General features: G+C 41.8%; 1 protein-coding gene and 1 long non-coding RNA gene across 3 annotated transcripts; both read right to left on the bottom strand.

The window, feature by feature from the left end:
* Positions 1-428: 428 nt before the first annotated feature.
* Positions 429-6,016, bottom strand: LOC129185680 (uncharacterized). The gene is made up of 6 exons (XR_008572115.1): positions 5,834-6,016; positions 4,944-4,961; positions 4,804-4,830; positions 1,237-1,284; positions 1,097-1,153; positions 429-1,016 (listed from the first exon to the last, which is right to left on the bottom strand). It is a non-coding gene; the product is annotated as an uncharacterized LOC129185680 (long non-coding RNA).
* Positions 6,017-7,827: 1,811 nt separating this feature from the next.
* On the bottom strand, positions 7,828-24,995 carry dhdds (dehydrodolichyl diphosphate synthase). Of its 2 annotated transcripts, none has more exons than XM_054780976.1 (9): positions 24,526-24,995; positions 24,059-24,139; positions 23,111-23,227; positions 22,900-23,042; positions 13,357-13,473; positions 13,175-13,276; positions 12,982-13,096; positions 8,649-8,756; positions 7,828-8,494 (listed from the first exon to the last, which is right to left on the bottom strand). In XM_054780976.1, the coding sequence occupies exons 1-9, from the start codon at positions 24,574-24,576 to the stop codon at positions 8,258-8,260; spliced, it is 1,071 nt and encodes a 356-aa protein (XP_054636951.1). In that variant the 5' UTR covers positions 24,577-24,995; the 3' UTR covers positions 7,828-8,257. The 2 variants fall into 2 exon arrangements, with proteins under 2 accessions (XP_054636951.1, XP_054636952.1); XM_054780977.1 differs by lacking the exon at positions 24,526-24,995 and adding an exon at positions 24,308-24,519.
* Positions 24,996-25,363: the final 368 nt, after the last annotated feature.

Genomic DNA, 25,363 nt, shown 5'->3' with positions numbered 1-25,363 from the left:
GATGGCTGAGGCCACCACAGAGTCATAAAAGGTCCGTAAAAGAGTCCTGCACACACCAAAGGACCTCAGTCTCCTCAGCAGGTGGAGGCGACTCTGGCCCTTCTTGTAGAGGGCGTGGGTGTTGATGGACCAGTCCAGTTTGTAGTTAAGAATTCATTTGATGCCACTTTGAATGCATGCAGAAATGGTCTAAGTGGATACTTCTATAAATCCACACATTCATAGCTGCCTGTGCTTGGAAGAACACGTGGCACCACGTGGTTAATGTTTACATAACATCAAGCGTCATGTTTGAGCCACTTTATTATCTGAACAGAGATCACCCCCCGGTGGATGAAACTAGTACTTCATCCCACAGCGTAAACATGTCCGACAGCGACCTCTGGTGGCCGTATCGTGGAAATGCACGAATGGTTTCCAGAAAGAGATGACTTTGAAAAAACGTTTATTCAGTAACATTTAGATGAACCACTGGAGTCAGAAACATGAACATAGCTTATTAGGATGATTGAGTTCACAAAATACATGCTTTTTGGGTTTTTTCGCAAGATCTTTTTTTCCTTCTGCTGGCATTAAATAAAAAGCAGACCATGATCTTGTTGCGTTCCAAAGACTTTCGTACTTTAGCATGAAAACAGAGACCTTGGTTTTCCTTCCTTTAAATAATGCTTTAGCTGCCTCATAATGTTACAAAATTGACTTAAAAATCCAACATGTGGCAAAAATATCGAATATTCAGCAGTTGGAAAAAAATGAAAGACGCATTAAGAGGGGAAATACAAAGGGGGGTTGGGTTGACTACAAGTAACGGACGGCGGTGTGAAAATAGATGTGGATGTGAGAACACATAATTCGTTACATCAAGTGCGAGACAAACCTATAAATGACATTTGTAATATAAAACTTGGTAAAAAATACTTATTTCAAACTGTACAATCACCAAGTACACGGGGAGGGGGCGGGGGGCGTACGCCAAAGTTGGCTCATTTGGATTCGGCGGCTTCGGCCTTTGGCTCCTGGGGAAGGCAGACAAAGGAGATGGCTTACATTTCAGGCGTGCTCTTTTGTGTTTTTTATGTGACGCACAAAGACGAACCTCAGTCTTGGTCTTGCCGTTCTCCGCCGCCTTGCTCTTCTTCTCTTTGGGCGTCTTCTGCAACACAACAAGCCAGTCATTCGTCATTAGTCACCCACCAAAGCACCTCAACGCCGCTTTATCGCCACCGTCTGTCTCACCTTGGCCGCCGCTTTCTTGGTGGCCACCATGGTAGGCGGTTTGGGTTTCTGCAGGACAAGGACACTTTTCATTCAGCATGAAATGGAACATAACCACTTTATTATTATTATGCCTTTTTTGGGGAAAAGAACTGTTTTTCTTTAACATTTCAGCTCTAAGCTATGAACTAGTCTCATTATTTTTCCTCATATTACCAGTTTATCCTCAGAAAACTTGGAACGTTTTTCGCTTAATATTTTGACTTTCTTCTTGTAAAATTAGTTCTATGCCCCCACCCAATATTTGAACTTTCTTCTTGTAAATTTTCTTCCCATGTTTTGACTTTCCCCCCCCAAACTACAACTTTAACCTTATTTCATTTGTTTCTTCCATTCCAACTTCTCAAACATACTGTATTTTTTCTTTCATATTTCCACTCTGTGCTACTAAAATGGCATTATTTGTCCTGGTAATGTTACAAATGTATTCTCGTAAAACTGTGACTTTCCTTCTCGTTAGAATATGACTGTATTCTCATCAAATAACAGATGTTTTTGCTAGTTCTGCTGTTGTTTTATTTATTTTCCAACTATTTCAACTTTCTTTTTGTACAATTTTTCTTTGTTCCCATGGTATTTTTATGCTACTACAATGTTTGTCATAATATCACCACATTATTCTTGTAAAATGACGCCTTCCCCATTAGATTACACATTATTTCCATTTTTGCTGTTTGGTTGCCCTCCCCCCTCACCCAACTACTTCCATTTTCTTCTCACAACGATGACTTTATTCCCATAATATTTTGACTCTATTCTGTGTGCTGGAAACACGAAGCACATGAAAAATATGTCTATATTCTGTGCTTATTTATACATTATACCTGACCTTTCGACTGCTGTCTTTATTGATATATTTTACACATCTTCTATTTTCTTTTTTGCATGTGTCCGTGCACATTGGTTCTAGAGTGGAATGAACAAAGAGCGTGAGCCCTCCTGTCCTCTCAATCAGCCTATTTGTGAAGGCGGGGTTACTAGCTACTCTATGCTAACTACTACCCTCGTGAGCCAGCATACGCTAACATAAATGACAGCACACAAGCCGTAGTTTTTAAGGCGAATGCCAAAGCCCCAGTGTGGGAATATTTGGGTTTTAAACAGAATGAACAACGTGAGTGCATGAACACCGACGACCGACAGAGTTCTCAGCTGGGAAATAAAAACTACTGTTGAAGGTGCCTCGTGCAGAGGAGCCTTAATCACAACAGTCGATGCTTACTGAGGCGTTTGGTCAGCAAATAGAAACAAAACAGTGCAAAATGGTGCACGCTCACATTGCACAAACATACATACATGCAACTTCTGTGTCAAGCACACACGTACACTATACTTGAGTACCATCTAGTGGTTCAAATGGGAATTACACCTCATGACTAGAATGAATGAAAAAATGGATGTTAATGTATTGAATATCGACTATCATTTGTAGCACAATTTGTTATCATGAGAGGCCTAACGACATCTAAAAAAATAAAATCAGCAGTCAACTGAAAGGAAAACCCAAACATGCTTTTTCATAGTCAGACACCGCAAGCTTCAATTTTCAAAGCAAGAGCAGAAATGATTCCAAACGTGCCTAGGGCTATGGAGACTAAAATGTGACATCTGCAACCGTATAGTATATATATACTACATACTGTATATACACTGCACACATATACTATTACAGTGTATACTGTAGACATATACTACTACATACAGTATATAATGTGTCTACACCAGAGATGTCCAAACCTTTTCCTCCAGTGAGGGCCACGTACTGTAGTGAAAATGAAAGGATGCAACTTTGCCACCTTGATATTTTGTAAAAATATGCTAAGTTACATATATTTCATCTTCACACTTACATCTTTTTCCACTAAATATTTCAACTTTCTTAAATAATGTTCTTCTCGTAATATTATGACTTTATTCCCGTAATATTACAAATTCCCCCACAACTTTGTTTCTCATAAAATGACTTTAAAAATGACATTTTCTCTTGAATGTTTCAACTCTGTGCTACTAAAATGACATTTTTCCTCATATTACAAAATGTATTCTTTCAAATATGACTTTACTCTTGTAAAATTAGTTTTCTTCTCATAACATTTTGACTATATTCCTGTAATATTATAACCCCCCCCCCCATTTTTTGTTTTGTGTATATTTTATTTTTTTCTTGACTGTTTCGACTGCTACTAAAATGACATTTTTCCTCATATTACAAATGTACTCCTGCAAAATTGTGATTTTTTTCCCTCAAAAGTTTGACTTCATGCTCGTAAAATTGTTTTTTCCATTTTCCAACTATTTCAACGTTCTTTCTTTTGAAATTTTCTTCTCGTAATATGACTTTATTCCCATAATACATTTTGTCTTTATTCTGTTATAACATTTTCAGCAACCCACTTAAAAAAAAAATTACAACTTTATTCATTTTGTTTTTTATATTACCCCTTAAGATTTTTTTTCTCTGTAATATACCAACCATATACTACTAATATGACATTTTTCCTCATAACATTACACCATTCTTGTAAAATGATGACTTTGTCTAGTTAGATGACCATTTTTCTAGAAATATTTTGATGTTATTCTTGTAAAATTACTGCTGATTTTTCTATTTTTCCCCCGGCTGTTTTAAAAAAAAAGTTTTCTTGTTAAATTATATTTTCAGAATGTGTTGTGGGCTAAATAAAGAAAAACAACCAGCTGAAGGCCATACTTTGGACACCCGTGACCCCCTCTTGCTATGAAAATGAAAACTTCCAGCATCCGCATATGAAAAAGCTTATTCCCCCCTCCCTTTCTGTTGACTGCTGATTTTATTTTTTTGTTCAATCAAATTGCCTTTTTTTTTTTTTTTTTTTAGATGTACTTATTGCTTTCTGACACTGAAAAAGAAAAAAAAATGTAATTTTCTGTATTTCAACATGAAATTCAGATCAACCAATGTTTTTTTGGGGAATTCACATTCATGAAAAGAAAGTGCGCCTAAGTTAGACCACTGTGTTCCACATTCTATATTATTACCAGAATCTAACAGAACACACCAACAACACACCATTCAATGAAAAGCATTGTGTTGTTTATATTGGTATAGTTGTTTAGATATTTGAGCTGTCACAAAAGCAAATTTTTTTGTGTCAAAGTGAAATGTATCTTTTCAGAAAAGCTGCTTTTCTTCCTTTTCTAGTCGGGAACTGATATTTTCCTGAAACTTACCTATGTTCTACTGCTGATTACTAAAGAACAGAAAAATGTAGACTTTTTTTCCTGATGAAAGACGAGAGTCTCATCTTTCCTTTGGTGGGTTCCATGTTTATATAGCCATAAAACTGCATGCCTCGAAAAAACAATACAAACAAAATGGTCTAAAATGGCCGCTACTGAACGGGTTGAACTTTGAAAAATGGCTGGGATTGAATGAGTTAAAAGCTACTTGTCAAACAAAGAGCCCAGGAGCAACTGGTGTTCCAACAATCAAGAAAGTTTTAAAAACATAAAACAGAATAAAGGGAGGTTATCCAAACGTGTCGTTACCGCTGCAAGACGCGGGGAAATTCGTCTCTGTGGACAGAAAGAAGACAAAATGTCATCCCAAACTACACATAAAGATGATAACTGGCGTTGGGGAATTATTCCCCCTATGTCATTCACAAAATATGCCAATTTGTACAAACCTCGGTGGTGGCAGATGACTGAAAAAAAGAAAACAAGAAATGAAAAAGGTTCAACACAAACAATTTCACTTAAACACAATCATGCGCAAAATGTTAACTGCTGTAGCTCAAGTGAACTTGGCGCCTTTATTTGAATTCAAACTGGGAGGGGGAGCTGTTGCCGTGACAACGCGTTGGCGCCATGACAGTTTCCTTTGTTTTGCATCCAGGCGCGCGGAAACTGACGAAACCACCGCCTTACTAATCTGCAGCCCGCCGCTTTTAGCAGCATGTCCGTCGCACACTTCTATGGGCTCAAAACCGCGTCGTTAACGTACGTTTTTTCATGCAGTTTTTTTTCCAGCCTCCGAACGCAGCGAGACTGACATCAACCCGCCCACTGGTGGCCGCCTGCCCCACAGCCTCGACGTAAACATCCCCCACATGAAAACAACACGTCACTCTCATGCCAAACATAGCAGGCTACACGTACAATCTTGCAATTTTATAGCGACAAACTTAATTGTCTACTTGCAGTAGAAAATATTAACGCTCGAGTAAAACAAACAAAATAGCCGTCACGTTAGCCCCCCCCCCGCCCCCACTTCCAACTGTCGTCTCGTTCTTAAATTAACATTCTGATTGACAGTTAACTGGTCAAGAAATCTGAAATCTGAAAACAATCATATGCGCTTTAATTTGACGTGGTGGGGACACCAAACTAAAACGGCCACCCGAATTGGGGGGAAAACGGTGAAAAGTGGGATTTAGGCTGCAGCGGGCGCCCCACTTTCTGCTAGCTGTCATGGCGACGACGTTCCACCGACGAAGCCATCACACAGCCCGCTCACTTCTAAACATCACCAAGTATGTAGTTAAAAAAATATATAAAGACAAATCCCCACTCTTACCTTCGCTTTAGCCATGGCGTTAAAAAATATGGCAAAATGTGACCGTCAAAAGTGTGTTGTTTTCCTTCTTCAGAGGAGGCTGCTCACGGTGCTGCACGGGCGGGGAGCTGCTTAAAATGGCGCATGTGTATCTCCAAGCAATGTTTCTCTACTTTATACCATCAAATATAAGCGCAGAACCAGTTTCAACCAGTTTGTCATTACGACGCCCCTCATTGGACCGCACTCTGTCACGTGTCTACAGCCCCCACCCATTTTGTTGTTCAAGACCCAGTGATGGGTCACTGTCATAGACATACACTCCGCATGGAGTGGTTTTGACCATTGCGGCGATACGTCAACGTCGCCGCCATATTGGATGTGCCAAGGCAGGCAAGGCGCCTGTAAATGAATACAAGTAAATGTACTTAATTTCATAAAGTGCCTTTCTACAAATAAATTTAAGCTACCTCCTCTCGTTTATACATTCACACACGCACTGCTATACTTGGGAAACAGGTAGGCACCAAAAATTTATTTGAACTTCTCAATTTTTGGTGCCTAACGAGAGGAATTAATTAAATTTCTTTACCTGTATTCATTTACAGTGCAGCCTTGACACATCCAATATGGCGGCGACGTTGACGTACGGTTCAGCGCTAGGTGCAGTGTCTATACAGTATGTCTATGGGTCACTGTGTGCAAAGTATCAGTAGCAGCCAGAGGGGGGCGTACTATGCACGAAAACCCGGAGAACGTGAATCCACAAAACAGTAGTCCCCGGGCGCCGCCGAGAATTCTGGGCCCCATGAAAGAAAATCGCGTTAATACATGCTAAACATTTACCTGCGCTGATTAGCTGTTGGTTAAAAAAGTTAAAAAGTGAGATGTAGGCTAACACAACATGCTAACACCCTGCTATCTTATTTAATTGTTGACATTAAGCTAACAGGTTAATTCCCACAACACAGACTGGCTAAGCAACAAAAAAAACGGGTCACATATTGACATCCTTTTCATTTGCGTCTCTTCTCTCACCTTTCTCTTTCCTTTTTTGACTCCCAGACTTTATTTTCACTCGGGACTGGCAGGATTGTTTCACTCTGCTCTACTGCAACTAGTGATGTATCGGCCGCAAACGAATCGGCCCTAAGAGCCGGCTCTTTGAAATGAACGACAGGAGCCGGATCGCGTCCATGGGAGCCATTTGGGAGACGATTAGTTTTTTTTCCTCGTTTTTTTTTGTTAAAGGTGATTGCCATTGGTCAAGATGTACGGTGTCTGCGTGTCCACACTGACCAGGGGTAGGGGCGCAGTTAAACACGCCGTGGTGCTCTTAGAGCCGATTGGTTTGTGAGAAATTTGCATGAAGAGATTTGACCTATTTTGACTTAATTTGTTTATTGAGATGGGTCTTTGTACATATAACATTATAGATTTTTGTAGCTGCTCGTTGAGGTTTATAAGAAATCCACTTAAACATTTGATATGTTTTTTTAGTAATTAATTTTACACAATTTTGTAACAATATGACAAAAAAATCTGAGGAGCCACGGTTGTTTTTAGTGAGCCGAGCCAAAAGAACTGACTCTCTAAAAAGAGCCGAAATTTCCATCACCGACTGCAAACGCCGACTGACAGGCAACACTTGCAGCTACTAAGCACGGTGAAGGTAGTAGTGGACCAAACCATTTAATGTAGCTATGGGGGAGCCAGCCAATATGGAAGTTTACTTTTGGTCAATGTGGATATTGAACTGTTACTACCAAATACAAGAGATTGTTTTAATCGTGTACTGACTAAATTTAAAAGAGAAATTACAACCAGATAGCAAAATTATTTTACCTACCTGTATTTGTTGGGCTTGGAATGGTCCTACCTTTTCCTTCCTTTGCCCTTGCAGGAGTCCATTTGGAAATAGCAGAGGTGGGAGAAAGTCTGTGTTTTGTATGGTACATAGTAGACTTAATCAGAGAAAATAAGCCATTGAGGACATAAGGAAGTGACGTCCGGGATTCAGAGTTGAGTTTTATTTGGAGTTCGGCCACAACAGCAGCCTGTGCTATTGTTATAATTATGATGATGTTATTGAGTCTGTTGCGAGATCATTCAAACCTGCAATAACAGCCTGTTAAGTCTGGACACAGAAGAGGATCTTGGGCCTACACAAATAAGAAGAGTGAGTCAGAAATGATATCACTTGACTGAACGACGTGACACTTGACTGACTTCCTAGAGAAATGAAGCATGTTGGCAACAAACACCACGCACAGCGTCCACGTGACACCACTGCATGCATTTCAACGACATTTATAAATACCACAGTAACTCTACAGCCCCATGGGGGTGAACTTTCCTTCTTCTTGAAAGATGAAACATGTCTTTGTATTCATTCTTCATCATCACAAGTCCGTTTCTGCAAGTTTGGGCTCCGTTTTCAACCGTCTAAGTGGTGGCGCTGCACAAGTCGGTAAAGAAAGAGTTTCTCTTCTGCTTCAGCGCCTCGATGAAGTCCAGCACTCGCTCTTGGCGGCAGGCGGTGTAGCGCGACAGTGCCTCCTGTCTCCTGCAGGCATCGGCGGGCTTCCCGTTGCCTTGATGCGGCAGGTGCTCGGCGACGCAGGCGCGGTCCGACTCCAGCTGCTGCAGGGCCTGGTGCTCTCGATGGAGGTCTCGTGCGCTCTGGAATGGCAGGTGGGAGAATACCTCTTCTGTTAGCAACTCAACTAAATGCACAAAAATTCATAGCATACTTTTGTGAGGGCTGAGGTTATGATGTGCCCTCATTTGAATGCCCTGCTGTTCTCCCATCATGGACAGTCAAGAAAAGCCTCACCTGGATGGACTTGTGATTGACTTGATACTGCAGGATGGCTTCACATAAGTTCCAGAAGGAGTACTCGGGCCACAGCACTGACTGGAACACTAAACATGAGTGGGACGTCTGGGGCGGGGCGGCCAGGAGAGAACAAAGTGCTGCTGAAAGTAGATGTCTACACCTTCACACAACCACAATATTATTCCTTGTCACTACTACACTTGGATATTTACTTAGCGTTGCAATTTTAGTGTTTTTGTTGTTGTTGTTTTTTTTTACAGCAGTATAAATGACAACAGCAATATGTTTTAACAAGGATACAAAAACGCTACAGTACAGCCGAGTGGTGCCAGCATGGAGGCATGGTCAGAGAAGTGAAATACACGCAAGTCACTTAATCATTCCTTGTGTCCAACCTAGGAGGTTGATCTTTACAATTCAAACGAAATTTGAACTTGGAGAGTGTTTAAAATGGGAGAAAATGTTATTGCCTGTCTGAGGAAAGTGTATAAAGTGTATGGTGAGCGCTTTTACAGCCTTAAAACATATCATCATTGGAAACAAATAAAGTAGACTACTTATTTTGGGAACCTATCCCTCGCGATACACGAGGGAACGCTGTACATTAATTTACTTACAGATGCATGTACATGTTTCGCTTTGGCATCTCACAGCACATAACTGTGGTGCATTCAAGGACCGCCAAACACGGTGCGAAATCTTAATGCTAGATAAGGCGTGTCCAAAAGGCCACATAGTGAAAAAAGACATTTTTCACCGATATGCTAAAAAGTGAAATATATTTCAAGAAAAAAAGTGCATCTCAGCTTTGTCATATAAGTGAAAAAGCACATTATTCATAGCAACTTCACTTTTTGCTCTTTCCCCCATTTGTGCCGTTTTTTTATTTTCAAGAATATTTCAACTTTCTTCTTAAATAATCTTCTTAAATTTTCTTTTCATAATATGACTTTCTTCCCATAATATTATAACTTTTTCCCTAACTTGGCTTCCTAAAAATTATATTTTTTTCTTTTGTTTCACATACTACAACTTTTTTTTTTTTTAAAGAATGTTTTAAATAATGTTTTTTTGGAGTCTCTAGAGGAAGTACTGGAGAGTGCTCCCTCAGGCGATTCCCTTGTTCTGCTGGGGGACTTCAATGCTCACGTTGGCAGCGACAGTGAGACCTGGAGAGGCGTGATTGGGAGGAACGGCCCCCTCTGATCTGAACCCGAGCGGTGCTTTGTTATTGGACTTCTGTGCTCGTCACAGATTGTCGATAACAAACACAATGTTCAAGCATAAGGGTGTCCACATGTGCACTTGGCACCAGGACACCCTAAGCCGCACTTCCAAGATTGACTTTGTGGTCGTATCATCGGACTTACGGCTATATGTTTTGAACACTCGAGTGAAGAGAGGGGCGGAGCTGTCAACTGATCACCACCTGGTGGTAAGTTGGCTCCAATGGTGGGGGAGGATGCCGGTCAGACCTGGCAGGCCCAAACGTATTGTGAGGGTCTGCTGGGAACGACTGGCAGAGTCCCCTGTCAGAAGGAGTTTCAACTCCCACCTCCGGGAGAGCTTCGACCATGTTCCGAGGGAGGTGGCGGACATTGAGTCTGAATGGGCCATGTTCCGTGCCTCTATTGTCGAGGCAGCTGATCGAAGCTGTGGCCGTAAGGTGGTTGGTGCCTGTCGTATGGGTGAATTATTGCTGTGTTGGGGTATCGGACCAGCTAATTCAAGCTGTTCGTTCCCTGTATGAACGGTGTCAGAGTTTGGTTCGCATTGCCGGCAGTAAGTCGGACCTGTTTCCAGTGAAGGTTGGACTCCGCCAGGGCTGCCCTTTGTCACCAATTCTGTTCATTATTTTTATGGACAGAATTTCTAGGCGCAGCCAGGGCGTTGAGGGGTTCCGGTTTGGTGGCTGCAGGATTGAGTCTCTGCTTTTTGCAGATGATGTGGTCCTGCTGGCTTCATCAAGCCGTGAACTTCAACTTTCACTGGATCGGTTCGCAGCCGAGTGCGAAGCGGCCGGGATGAGAATCAGCACCTCCAAGTCCGAGTCCATGGTTCTTGCCCGGAAAAGGGTGGAATGCCATCTCCAGGTCGGGGATGAGATCCTGCCCCAAATGGAGGAGTTTAGGTACCTTGGGGTCTTATTCACGAGTGAGGGAAAGATGGAACGCGAGATCAATAAGCGAATTGGTGATGCAGACGCTACATCGGTCTGTTGTGGTGAAGAGAGAGCTAAGCCAAAAGGCAAAGCTCTCAATTTACTGGTCGATCTACGTTCCTACCCTCACCTACGGTCATGAGCTTTGGGTAATGACCGAAAGGACAAGATCGCGGGTACAAGCGGCCGAAATGAGTTTTCTCCGTAGGGTGGCTGGGCTCTCCCTTAGAGATAGGGTGAGAAGCACTGTCATCCGGGAGAGACTCGGAGTAGAACCGCTGCTCCTCCGCATTGAGAGGAGCCAGATGAGGTGGCTTGGGCATCTGGTCAGGATGCCTCCCGGACGCCTCCCTGGGGAGGTGTTCAGGGCAAGTCCGACCGGTAAAAGGCCTCGGGGAAGACCCAGGACACGTTGGAGAGACTATGTTTCCCAACTGGCCTGGGAACGCCTCGGGATCCGCCGGGAGGAGCTGGACGAAGTGGCTGGGGAGAGGAAAATCTGGGCCTCCCTGCTTATGCTGTTGCCCCTGCGACCCGATCTCGGATAAGCGGTAGAAGATGGATGGATGTTTTAAATAGTTAAAATATTTTTTCTTTAATATTTTAAATCCGTGATACAAAAAAGACTTGATCATTTTTCCTCATATGACTTGTGTATTCTGTAAAATTGCAACTTTTTTCTCAAAATATTTTGACTTAATTCTTGTAAAATTACGACTGTTTTCACCATTTCTGCTCTTGTATTTTTTTTTTTTTAATTTTCCAACAATTTCTACTTTCTTTTTGTAATATTATGATTCCCATAACATTTTGAATTTATTTTCATAACATAACTTTCCCCCCAACCTCATTTTCCTCAACCTCAAGTTATGACTTTATTCGTTGTTTTCTTGATTTCTCCTAATATGACAACATTCTCACAAAATGACGACTTTTTCTCGTCATTAATCCCTCCTTTATGGCGGTTCCAGATATTGTGGGCATAATCAGAGAAAATAAGACAAATCAGACATAAAAGACTTGTGCTTGTGTGTGTTACTATAAATGTGTTTCTTGGAGGTGAGTTTTAGCTTGGCGTGGTTACGGCTACCCGTGGCAGGGAATATTGTGCCTGCAGTAAGCTCAATAAAAGCCTGCTTGTGTGTCTCACCCAACATTACTGACACCTAGTGACCAGTGTGTAGTACTACATATCATCACAATGTTTTTCAGTGTGTCTACTGAATGCCTTCTGTTTGTATTCTACTTCATTTATTCATTTTGATGCTTGAAAATGCTTCAAATACGTAACATTTGCTTCCACATGCATATGTTTTTCAAGGCACACAGAATATTGTGTTGTATGTCTATATAAACATGCAAACTACCAAAAGAAACATTAGACTCTGTCTTTCATAAGGAAAAACTGTTTCTACCTTTTTCCCTTCTTTAGTAATCAGCAGTAGAATGTAGGGAAGTTTTAGGAAAATATCAGTTCCTAACTAAAAAAAGTTTTTGTGAAAAGATACATTTCAAGCTTAACTTTCACTTTGACACAAGTATGTTTTGCTTTTGTGGCAGCTGAAATATCTGAACTCCGATACCAACATAAACAACACAAAAAAAGGGGTTGTTTTACATCAAAATAACAAATAAAACGCCATGAACTATTTACAATTTTCACATTTGGAACTAAACTGTGTGTGCGCACGAGTTAAAATTTCCCTATAATGCGTAACCTTCTGCACACTCCACTCCTCCCCGCTCTTCCACTTCCTCCTGGCTGTCGAGTGTGTTTTTACATGCAAGAGATCTGTGTTGCTTTTATCAAATGCACTTCCGCCACCTTGTGGACGTTTTTATGGCTCAAAACTGCTCTAAATGTGACATCTACTAGTGTGCAGTTACATCATCACCTATTTTTGCCTCTCGTGCCAAAAAACGTAGAGAGGAATAAGTACATCTTTGGTATTGAATGAGTTAATATACTTTTGAAAAACCGTGAGCGTGAAGGCGTAATATTTGAATGGCAAAGTGGCGAGGGATGACTGTGCTGTTTCCTGCATGGCTGGATGTGTTTCTTGATGTGCCTTAGTAGTAGTCAGGGTGCATATTTACCATAGAGTGAAAATGATTCATGTCTGAATGCTGCACACGGGTGTCATCAAATGAATCTGTAGTCTTCCTCACCTGCCAGAGTAGGAAGTCGCTGAGGCGCACCTCGCCTGAGGTTCGTATGAGAAGGTCGGGATTGGGTGAATTATTGCTGTACAGACACTCGCTTAGCAGCGCCTCTGAAACGTCACTGACCGGGACGCACATGTGCCAAAATGAGGTTCCGGTACACAAAAGGCACCCAAAAAGGGAAGGGTTTGTGCTTTACCTGGCTTTAATCAATCCCTGCTCCACCCCCCACGCCATCTCTCTCACCGCATTGGTGATTTCATATCGCGACGTGTAGGCAAAGCACACGTTCAGGAAACACCTACAAGGAAAAGCATGACTTGGAATGGCCCCCCCCCCAAAAAAAATTGACAGAGTGAATGTGGAGGAGAATGTGCGTACTTATTGTGGGCTCTAGTTGTCAGCACGGCTTTGGCGATGATCTGCTGGAGGCCCAGCGGGAGCAGGTTCAAGTCGCCCAGCACCCGGATGCAAACGCCGTGCTTCTCCAGGTTCTCCCTGCAGGCGCAAACCACACACACACACACATGCACACACACACACACACGCCTTTGAAGAAGAGGAAGAAAAACAGGGAGGACGACTTGCATTTTTACACAAACAGCTTTCAGTCTGCAGCAGCACATTCATGGCCCCATTAGTGTCAATGCCTTGACAACGCTCTCATTCATGAAGCACACTCCATAGTTGATGATCATATGCTGCACGGTCAGCTGAGCCTTTTAGAGCAGTACTTCCTCATCAAACCACCGTTACGCAGCAGCAACACGGGTGCTCACTGACTCAAGCACAGAAGAGTACTGTACTCGCCGTTTATTAGAGGTAAGGCATGCATTAGTTTACTGGTGCAAATTCATTTTTACAATAACATCTAACAGTTATATTTTCAACTCCCAAACATGTCCTGTTAGTTTAATATTTTTGAGTATACATAATGCAGGGGTGTCCAAAGTGCAACCCGCAGCTGTTTATTCAAATCAGCAGTCATTTCACAAGAATAAAGTCTAAATATTACCAGAAAAAAAGTTGTAAACTAACAAGAAAAAAGTCCCAATTTTACGAGAACGTCGTTATTTTAGTAGCATCAAGTGGAAAGACAGGTGACATTCCACGTCCCAATATTATGGGAATAAAGTCACAATCAGGGTTTCTCCTAGGATTTGTCGTCAGTTGACTAGACATTTTATGGACTATTGTTCATTCTCCCGATAACAAGAAACAAAGTGAAAGTCAACATGAGACCTGTCGCGTATCTGGTCAATGGTCAAGTGCCAGCAAGACAGAAAGGCATTTCCCGTTCATGCTTATCAAAATAAAGTGCAGTGAAACATTTTTACGATATTTTAAATCGTTTTCAAACAAATTGTGGTCAATATGTGCGTAAACAATAATCTATATAACTATCTATACAGCATATGCAGTATATACATTCATACAACACTTACTTAACATTGCTTTCCATTCTGGGAAAACATTCCGGGTATGTGGTGGTGATGGGAGTTGTAGTGGACCTGTGACGTACACTCCTGATCCAAATCTTAAGACCAGTTGAAAAATGTCTAGAATGATCATGTTGCACATTTGGATCTTAATGAGGTTTTAAGTAGAGCTACAATATGCAAAAACAAGAAGGGGGGGTGAGACAACAAGCATTTTGAAAAAGTCATTTATTGAAAACAACAATTCAACTGAAATAGGCTGTTTATCAGGGGATCAAACGTTTAAGACCACAGGCTGTAAAAGCCCAAATGTGCTCCAAATGTTGATGTAGTGTCATCATTCCCACTGTCATGCCCTCCTCATGGTAAAGCTAAGAGGCTTTCTTTTTTTCAACGTGGTGGGATTGTGGAGCTGCATAGCAAGGCATCTCGCAGCGTGCCATGGCTGCAGAGGTTGAGAGCAGGAAATCAGTCATTCTAAGTTTTGGAAAGATCCTGAGCATTATCGAACAAAAAAGTCACACCTGCACTGAGCCGGAGGGATCCCATTGGCTGTCCATCAAGACACAGGGCGGTCTTCCACCCACATTAAGGCCTTACTGGTGACGACTGCAGTGCAATAACCATCACACGCGATCTGAGGGAAAAGGGTTTTAAAAACAAAAAAGACCTGGTCTCCTTCAATGCCACAAAGTGCCCGTTTAGACTTTGCCAGGGAGCATCAAACATGGGACTTTGAAAGGTGGAAAAGTTTTATTCTCTGAGGAGAAAAAATGTAACCTTGACGGTCCAGATGGCTTCCAGCGTTACTGCCATGACAAGGAGATCCCACCTGAGATGTTTGGAGGGGGGGTACTGAGTCCTACTGAGAACATTTTTGGTTCTGGTTTGGAGAGTTTTTTTGTTACTTTTTGAGCGATGATCTGAAACTTTTGATCACCTGATAAACAGCCTATTTCAGTTGAATTGTTGTTTTCAATAAATGACTTTTTCAAAATGTTTTTGTCTCACTCCACCTTCTTACTTTTGCATATTGTATCTCTACTTAAAATCTCATTAAGATCCAAATGTGCAAAATGCAAATTCTGCCAATTTTTCAACTGGTCTAAAGATTTTGATCAGGAGTGTATCGTTAATTCACTTCTTCATCTTTTGGTCACTTCATTCACTATTCATATTTAACTCCTTTTAAGTGCCATTTATGGGGACAACATGCAAAGTAAGGTTGTTTTGTAGGTTTTAGTTTTTAGACGGTAGTTCACTGTCCAGTAGCAGTGACGCTTAGTGGCATTATCATCCAGGTCAAAACGTACGCTTACTTATGCGGAAGAAATAAATGGCGCGCACTTGCTTGTGCCGGGGAGGAAGGAGGAGAGAGGAAAGGCTGGGAAGCCTCCATTTTTGTTGACCGTTTCGTCACACATTTACACTGACGTTTCTGATATATTCTTCTTTTGCATGAGCACGTTTCCTTACACCGCTGCACGCCATCTGCCATGACTGCACATGCAAAGTATCTGTTTGCTGTCATCATCTTCTTAGCAGATCTTCTTTTCATAAAGCCACCGCACCACGCCATCCTGTTCAGTGTCTCTCTTAAGACGGAGGACCCATCCCCACCCTCTTGGCGGCAAAAGGTACAAGGAGGCCACGTTACTTGCTAGTTGCTGCAGCGTTCTTTCAAATGGGAAAGTTTCACCACCTAATTGAAGATACCATACCACATTGACTTGCATCACATCCTCACCTTTGCTTGCACTATTTAAAGTCAATCATTCATCATGGTGGAGGCAAAAATGTATTTACCGTACTGAGTGGGTAACTAAGTATTACACGTGGATTTTAGAATAACTGTTTGCATTATGTCTATTGATTGAATTATTGTTGAGTGCCTTAAAATAAGTACAGTATAGGTAGAACTGTTGAATCACTTAATCTAATAACTTAGTGAATGATTACAAAGAGTTTATAGAAATAATGCTTTATTAAATCATTAGCTGAGTAGAAGAACATCTGTTTAAGTGTGTCAAAGGTTAAACAGAAAAAAGCGGTGGGGCAAAACAGCTTGCACCAGCCAAGGTCAGCAGCCAGATATGGTCCAGAATGTAGACTACATTACCTTGAGATAGGCGGAGGAAAAGAATGTTTTGTTTATGTCAACAACTACAGTAAAGTGTTATCGGGTCAGCTGGCGTCCAGGAGAAAGTTATCTTTGGAGAGACGGACGCAAATGGTCTCAAGTATAAAATGACAGATGGGACTATCAATCAGGACTCTCTCTCAAAAGCAGCAGGAGGAGCAGGGAACCAGTGGATGAGACGGGGTCCCAGGCTTCGTAGAACGTGGAAGATATTCCGTCTGACTTATTTTTCAATTATGTCTGACTTATTCTTCAATACATTTTGTCAATCTAATTCATTGTGCCAGTCTTCTTCCCTTCTCATAACTGGAGATTAAAGAACGCGAAATACATTTTCCAAAAGTGGTCCTTTGACCTTTAGTAGTTTGTGGAGAATTTAATCTCCAACAATGTCAAGCTATACCACCTTCTCTTCATCCCGATTCTCTATTGATTATTAATCATTTATACCTGATTCCCTTACAAAACAGCAGGAATCTAGGAAACTAGGAATCCAGGTATTTCTTTCACAGTCACACTGCTTGAATTTTTGGCAAAAAAGTTACTGAATGGTTTCAGATCGTATCATCCTAAATGCCATTTTTTGGTCTTCCAACTCCTCCTTCATGTTTCAACCCTTTCAAACCATCCATCCATCTATTTACTATGCTGCTTATCCTCACTAGGGTCGCGGGTATGCTGGAGCCTATCTCTGCTGACTTCGGGTGAGAGGCGGGGTCCACCCTGGACTGGTCCCCAGTCAATCGCAAGCATCAAATCGTTCAGCTCTTTCGGGAATAGTGTTCTATCTATTTAGATTTTTCAAAACATTCCCAGATTTTCCCCAAATCCAAAAATTCCACAAATTTTTTTTCCCCAATGAAAATGAATGGGCCTTTTTTCAACCTTCCACCATCCACAGGTTTCCCAACCGATCCAAACCATTCCACACATCCAGGGCTTCAAACTAACAATTTTCCACATTCCAAAAATTCAAACTTTTCCCGACGTTCCCACTTTTCCTTTCGTCGTAATTACTGTAATTTCCTTTGATCTTAATTACTCTAACTTCAACACTTTTCTTAAACTTAACACTTAAAAGATGGTGCCGGTGTGTCTGGCTCGCCGCTTCCCTCAGCTCACTGTGATCACTTTTATTGTTATTTTTTCATTTGTTATGAGGACCATTGACTCTCTGCTGGTGTATAACCGTCAGGAACTACTCGAAATCCAGGACACTGTCGCCGCTTGTGCAAAACAAGAGCAATGGGGGCCGAATAAACCGCGTCCATCGTACCTGTCGGACATGAGTTTCTGCTGAGTTTCTGCTTCGGGCAGAGCCATCGCTTCCCAGGAAACGTAGACGCCGGGGGGGCACGAGGTGGAAGACTGGTGAAGCTTAAAGCTTGGCTGGCACTTTCTCCTGAGGCGGTAAGGTTCCCACGAAATGTTCCGAGGGACTTTGAGGACTATTTTCGCCGCTTCATCTCTCGGCGTTTTCCCCACATCTGTTGGGGCCTGGCTGGTGCCCATCGTTGGGCGGCGTGAAGATCGTTGTGTGCTGCGCCCTCGCCGCCCTCCTGTAGCTTCTGGCGGCGTGAACCCCGGCAACCTCCGGCCGCTGAACCAGGCAGCTCCGGCGGCTCTTAAGGTTTCAACGAAGTGTGCACTGGTGAATGCGAGGTTAGTTTCAAATAAGACTTTTATCCTCCAGGACCTTTTTAAAGCGCATTCTTTGGATTTATTATTCGTCGCTGAGACCTGGATTAATGCCGGTGAGGTCGCTTTCTTCTCTGAGCTGTCGCCTCCCGATTGTACCTTCATTAACACGCCAAGAACTACTGGCCGTGGAGGAGGAATCGCTACTATTTTAAAGACGTCCTTACACCATAAGCCATCGTCCATGGTGTCTTTCTCCTCATTTGAGATGAGCTCTTTCGAACTGCGTCAAACTGAGCCGCTGTTGTGCGCGGTCATTTACCGACCACCCAAACACAACAATGACTTTATCCGGGATTTTTCTGACTTTATTGCTGCAATGTTGGTAAAGTTTGACAGAATGTTAATTGTGGGTGATTTTAATATTCATGTCTGCTGCCCTTCTGCGCCTATGGCAAAAGACTTCTTGGGGTTGGTGGAGGTTTTTGGTTTGGTACAGAATGTTTCAGGAGCTACACATAGTATATACGGACACACTTTGGACCTTGTATTGTCCCATGGACTGGCTGTTAATAATATCTTTGTAGGGGATGCAGTGTTCTGACCACAGTCCGGTCATGTTTGACTTTGATTTGCACTGCAGTGCCAGCCTGCCTGCTCCCGCACGTCTTGGCCGTTTCATCAAGCCTGACACGGCCTCTGCCTTTGCCTCTCTGTTCGCCACTGCATCTCGGGTTGCAATGGCTCCAGACGCTGCTCTTGACGCTGAGCAACTGATGGACTGCTTTATTTCTACTTGTACTGATGTACTGGACAAAAGCCATGCGCCCTAAAACTAAGCAGGAAGTGTGGCTCAACGATGTCACACGTGAAGCACGCCGCGAATGCCGAAAAGCCGAACGCAGGTGGAAGAAAGATGGTTTGCAAGACTCCTTCAAAACCCTCAAAGCCAGTTGGAGGTGTTATCAAAACATAGTGAAGGCTGAGAAAACAAAATACCTCGCAGATGTGATATCAAATAACATTAACAACCCACATGTTCTTTTTAAAACTATTGACTCTGTTTTAAACCCCAGTCCATCCACGACACTGGAAGTCTCATCTGACACTTGTGAACATTTCCTGCACTTTTTTAATAAGGTTGCGTCTATACGTGCAAATATATCACATACCTTTTTTAATTTGTCTACAGTGACACAGTGTTCTAAAGTTTTTAATCAGTTTGAACCTGTGTCGCTGGCCTTCATTACCAAGGTAGTTGATGGTCTTAAGCCTTCTTCCTCTCCCATTGACCCAGTCCCCCCTCGCCTTTTTAGGGAGGTGTGGGCAACTATTGGCCCCTATGTGTGCAATATCATCAACAGCAGCCTGTCCTCTGGTATTGTTCCTTCCTTTTGTAAAAAGGCTGCTGTTGAACCTTTGCTTAAAAAAACAGGTCTGGATCCTTCAATTTTATCAAATTATCGGCCCATTTCTAAACTACCTTTTATCTCAAAGATTTTAGAAAGAAGTGTTCTTGCACAGATGCAGCCATTTTTAGATGAAAATTGGATTTGAGACATCTTCCAGTCAGGCTACAGGGCCTTTCATAGCACTTTTAAAGGTTTTTAATTACCTGTTTTTAATGACTGATACTGGTGGTTCAGCCATCTTAGTGCTTTTAGACCTGACTGCTGCCTTTTGACACAGTGGACCACACTATTCTTTTATCTCGCTTGGAAAACTGTGTGGCTGTCAGGGGGACTGCCCTTGAGTGGTTCAGGTCCTATTTGTCAGGGAGATGCCTTCCTGTGGGACTTGGTGACTCCACCTGGTCAACTGCCCCCCTGGACTGTGGAGTCCCCCAGGGATCAATCCCGGGGCCCATCCTATTTGCTCTCTACCTTAGCCCACTTAGTACAATTTTTAGAAAGCATGGCATCTCCTATCACTTTTATGCAGATGATTGCCAGATCTACTTACCTTTTACAAGAAAAGACCATGCCCCCCTGACACCGCTTCTTGAGTGCTTAAGTGACGTCAAGGTCTGGTTGGCTCAAAATTTTCTAAAGCTCAATGAGGGGAAGACAGAAGTTATCATCCTTAATAATAATGACCTCCACTTGAACTTGGGCCCCATCAAGAATCAAGTCAGTCCCACAGCCACCAGCCTTGGCGTCATAACTTATAGTGATTTTAAACTTAATAAACAAATCAACGCCGTTGTAAAATCTTGTTTTTAATCATCTTCGGCTTTTATCCAAAGTCAAATCATTTTTATCATTGCAACATTCTGAACAAGCCATGCACGCTTTTATCTCGTCACGTCTGGACTACTGTAATGCCCTTTACTCTGGAATAAGCCATAAATTACTCTCTCGCTTACAGTTAGTCCAGAACTCTGCAGCACGGCTTTTAACAGCAACCAAAAAGAGGGAGCATATTACCCCAATTTTAGCTTCCCTGCACTGGTTGCCTGTGCGTTTTAGGATTGATTTTAAGATTTTATTGTTTCTTTTTAAGGCTTTGAATGGGCTGGCCCCTCAGTACATCTCGGACCTCATCCAAATCTTCACTCCAAAGCGGTAGTTGAACACTCTCCCCCCTCATGTAAAAACGGCCCCCACAATTGAAAGCTTTAAGTCTCGTCTTAAAACCCACTTTTATTCTCTGGCTTTTAACTCAGAGTGAGTCGTGTGGTCCTTTGTGTCTTTTACTTTTTTTAGTTTTAATTGTTTTAGTTATTTTAGTTTTTAATTCAATGTACTTTTTTTTTGTTTAACCTACTTCTTGGAATGTTTTGCTTTTTATTGTTTTTACTTCCTGTTTAAATATTTTACTGTTGTACGTTTCTTTGTTTTTATTTATTGGATTTTTTTGTTTTTACTGCAGTGATTTTTACTTTTTATTTACACTTACATTTACATTCCCTTATTTACTTATTATTTGTGGTTTTGCTAGTCTGTGCAGCACTTTGGAAACAGTGTTTATAAAATGTGCTATATAAATAAAGTGGATTGGATTGGACTTTTCAACCAATTAGAACAATTCAAATCGTTGAGCGAAATCCAGACATTAAGGCTACCTAATTAATTCACATTTTTCCCAAAATTCTCACCTTTCCAGAAAACCCATGACCTCTTAAGGCAGGGGTCTCCAACCCGTCGATCGTGAGCTACTAATCGATCATTGGGACTTTGCTGGTTGATCGCGAGAACATTTTGAAAAAAATGTATTTTCATATCAGTGCCCTCACCTCCCGGACAGCGACCAACAGGCACGCATTTTGTCCACTGAACACGCCCGTATACGCATGGCCACTATCGAGGTGGCAATCGGCGAGCCCCAGCAAAGGAGGCCAGTCCCCAAAACCCGGCCGGAAGTACAAGCGCGCGACCAAAAAGGTCGGCAAGAGAGGGAGGGAGTGACAGTGCTGCAGCCATGTGCTTGTGCACAGAACAATAGGGCTCAAAGTCTGCCTTTGCTCCCTCAAAGTTAGGGCACAAATATAACCCCATAGACGTGCACCTCCAAAAAATCTTTGAGCCATGACACCACCGCTCGTTAAGGGCTGTCTGTTGTAGCGCACTGACCAATCTCCCCGATCTGCATGGCTCGTCCGCTACACTGAGCCAACAAGACAAATAGTTGTGGTTTGCTCGTGAAGCCGACGCCACAACCCCAACCCACACCAAGAGCCACAAAAGCAGGGGTGTCCAAAGTGAGGCTCAAGGGCCATCTGTTCCCCGAGGCTCATTTGTCATTGCATCACCGCAGAAACAAAATAAAATTTAAAAAAAGAGCAAAAATGATAAAAATGCAGCAAAAGGCTCAATTGGAAAAAGCTGAAATGTTGAAACCAACAACAACTAATAACACAAAGGGGGTTGGTAGATCTTTTGCAGGTTCACGGCCAAGACCAGGGATCTTGGTGTCAAAAAGGTTGGTGAGCAATGTCTTAAGGAATGCTGCTACTTCTACATTTCCTTCAGCATTTTAAAGCATCCAAAAGGGACAGAAACAAGTCTTACTTCTTACTTGTTCTTCCTCATTTGTTTTGCTGTGCATTTTCTGTTTTCAAGACATATTGCTTTAAGTTTTCTGTCTTGGTGCTTTGATGTCTTCCTTGATCTACCAGTATGCTTGCCTTTAACAACCTTCCCATGTTGTTTGTACTTGGTCCAGATTTTAGACACAGCTGACTGTGAACAACCAACATCTTTTGCAACATTGCGTGATGATTTACCTTCTTTAAGAAGTCTGATAATCAAACTTTTTGTAAAAAAAATTGGCAAAAGCAATCAGAGAAAGTTGGAGCCAGATTGATGAAGAGTACTGTTTGTCACTCATTAAGTCCATGCCTCTGAGACTGCCAGCTGTTATAAAAGCCAGAGGTGGTGCAACAAAGTACTAGTGGTGTGTTTGAAGTATTCTTTTGTTGTTGTTTTTTTCATGATTCCATAATTTTTTCCTCAGAATTGAGTGATTCCATAATTTTTTCCCTCTGATTGGTCTAAAAAAGTAACTGTTACTGACTGGCACATCTTTTTTTCTTGATTTCTTTAAGTGTTTCTTAAAGCCAGAAAGTTGCCATTTGAAATGACTTTAGTTTTGTGTCATGTCTGTGATCTGCTTTTTTTCTACAAATTTAAACAACTGAATGAACATCCTCCAAGACTGGTGATTCCATAATTTTTGCCACGGGTTGTATGTACAATATAAACATACCGTTCCTCCAGGAGTCTCTCAAATTTCTGCCTGGCCAGCTCCATCAGCCCATCCACTTCATCTTTAGTGCGCTTGAAGTTCTCGATGCTGAAGGCGTAGACGGTCACCTCCTGGATGTTCAGATGCTTGCACCAGCGAAGAGTCTACGAGGCCAAAGAAGGATTGGTTCCATGTCAGTTAGCAAGCACATCAAGAAGAGAATGCGCCTCACCTCTGCTAACTTGTTGAAGCCCTGCGTGTGTCCTTCCTGCCGTTCCATGTTCTTCTTGCGGGCAAAGCGACGGTTGCCATCCATGATGAAGGCCACGTGTTTGGGCATCGGCCCCGCCTAGGAGGCAAGGAGTGGAGATCACTTGTCAAATCAATGCTCACAGAAATGATCCATACCAAAAACACACAATTAAACACATGTGACAGCAACAGGCTTCCAATTTAAAACGCTGCAAGTGAAAAAAACACACAAACCCCCGAAACAACTGCATGACATAAATGCTGTACGGTCACAGAACAAAACAGAAGGCCACACTGAAAAAATGTATATAATTACCAGAAAAAAGTTGTAAAATTATGAGAACAAAGTTGTAAAGAGAACCAGATGATATTGAGTATTATTTGGATCATTACAATGGTTATGCTCATCATATTGTGGCATTATTCTGATCATTATTCTTGTAAAACGACAACATTTTTCAGAAATACGACCCCATTATTCTTCTATTCCAACTTTATTCTCTCTCGTGAAATTGTGACTTTTTTCATGTGAAAGTTCGACTTTGTTGAAGAAAAATGTTTAAATTGTTCTCGTTATATTTCTAAGCACTTCCAATTTCTTTCATTTTAGGGGATCGGCTTAAAGGAAGTGGTGTGAGTAGTTTTGACAGCAATTTTCTTAACTTTCGTTTATGAGAGAACGACCTCATGCGCAGTTAAAACAACACGTTTGCATTCTTTCACAACTTGAATAAATGACAATAATTGCCATCTGGTTCTATGAAGTTCTGTAGCTACTCAAATTTTTTCCAGCAATGGTCTTTGCGAGATTATTAAATGGGTGGTGTTTACAAATGCACCAGCTGCAAAGCAAATGATGAATTTTTGCAATAGTGTCACACACAGTCTGCAGAAGCAGACTGATGAAAGTGTGTGATTTTTACATTACCTTGAGGACATTGGCTGAAATCCTTTCGAGCAGGTTTAACTCTCCCTCCTTTATCCACGACATTTTCAGGCTACAGGAGGTCTGAAAAGCAGTTGAGGAAATCGTTAAATGGCGAAACAATTAACACAAACCACTAGGCAATATTGTTAATGCGTCTTTTTAGTCGCCGTTTATCTGTCATGAAGCCCCCTAGTCTAGCCTGCGTTTAGTCAAGGTTGCAACCCGCCATTAAACCAAAAGAAGTCTAGCCTGCGTAAGCCGTCATTCTGCTTGCTTCGTGATCATGCACCCAATCCGGACTTGAAAAGCTGGGGCGGTAAAATAAACTACAAACAGGCAAACAAGATGTTGGCAAAATAGCTTGTCTCGTCGCAAACATCTACGTTCATTCAAACCAGTGAGCAGGACGCCACTGTATGCACAAAACGACAGGCTTTTCTCCACATTTGACTAACCGTCCAACTCACCGCTTTTACGATGACGACTTCTTCCGCATTGGAGTTGGTTGACGGGGCCATTTTCCGGTCACGTGGAGGACGATTTGACAAGCATGTGGACTGGAGCCGGAAGTGATGTCATTGCAAATCATTTTCAGCAAAAGGTGTTTAAACCAGCATGCCCCCGCGAAAACGTTCCTCTTCTCAAATAAATTGACTCTAAAACATACGTCTGTTGATCTAAAACTAAATCAAAAACCTGAGATAAACCGTCAAGTGCTGTTGGGTTTATTTCAAAACATTTCGTTCGTTTCGCAAAACATTTATTTCGTTAAAATTAGCGGCACAATGACAGTAACAACTAAAAATGCACGATATACTCAATTGGTTGTCTTTTCTGTTTCCATTTTCGATTGGGTGGTACGTTAACGTTAGCTAATCACCGTCAGTAGTTTGTGGGCTTGCTTCAAAATGCAAAAAGAAGAAATGGATGCTCCGCGATGAGGGGGGGAAAAACTTATTTTGTTATTCTTATCTCTCCTATCTTCAACTACAAAAGCATCCGCTGACTGTTGAGAGTATGGAGTGATTTGTGGTCCAGAACATGTACCATCATCACAGGTTAAGTGTTGCGGATTAATAACTGTACAAAATACGTAATATATTCAGTGTGTTCATTTTTGTCACCATTTTCATTAAACAGTACATTAACCATCAAAAACCCCTGGGTTTATTTCAAAACTATAGATTCGTGAAAATTAGCAGACAACAAATGCTGTAAAATCAAATACAAAGCGGACAATAAACATTAAATAGGAAGTTTATGAAGATAAGTTTTATGAACAGTACAACATACATAATGTACTAA

Source organism: Dunckerocampus dactyliophorus, chromosome 7 (genome assembly GCF_027744805.1).
Source record: "Dunckerocampus dactyliophorus isolate RoL2022-P2 chromosome 7, RoL_Ddac_1.1, whole genome shotgun sequence".
NCBI classification, from domain to species: domain Eukaryota; kingdom Metazoa; phylum Chordata; class Actinopteri; order Syngnathiformes; family Syngnathidae; genus Dunckerocampus; species Dunckerocampus dactyliophorus.
Note: the sequence above shows the minus strand (reverse complement) of the source record. Positions and strands in the feature narration are given on the sequence as shown.

Bases quoted from the DNA above. Each gene is read 5' to 3' on its own strand.
- dhdds (XM_054780976.1), bottom strand. From the start codon at position 24,576: ATGGCCCCGTCAACCAACTCCAATGCGGAAGAAGTCGTCATCGTAAAA. The intron at 24,140-24,525 runs GTGAGTTGGACG...ACTGCTTTTCAG, and splicing joins AAGTCGTCATCGTAAAAGCG to ACCTCCTGTAGCCTGAAAAT. The intron at 8,495-8,648 runs GTGAGGCTTTTC...CTGCCATTCCAG, and splicing joins TCAATCACAAGTCCATCCAG to AGCGCACGAGACCTCCATCG.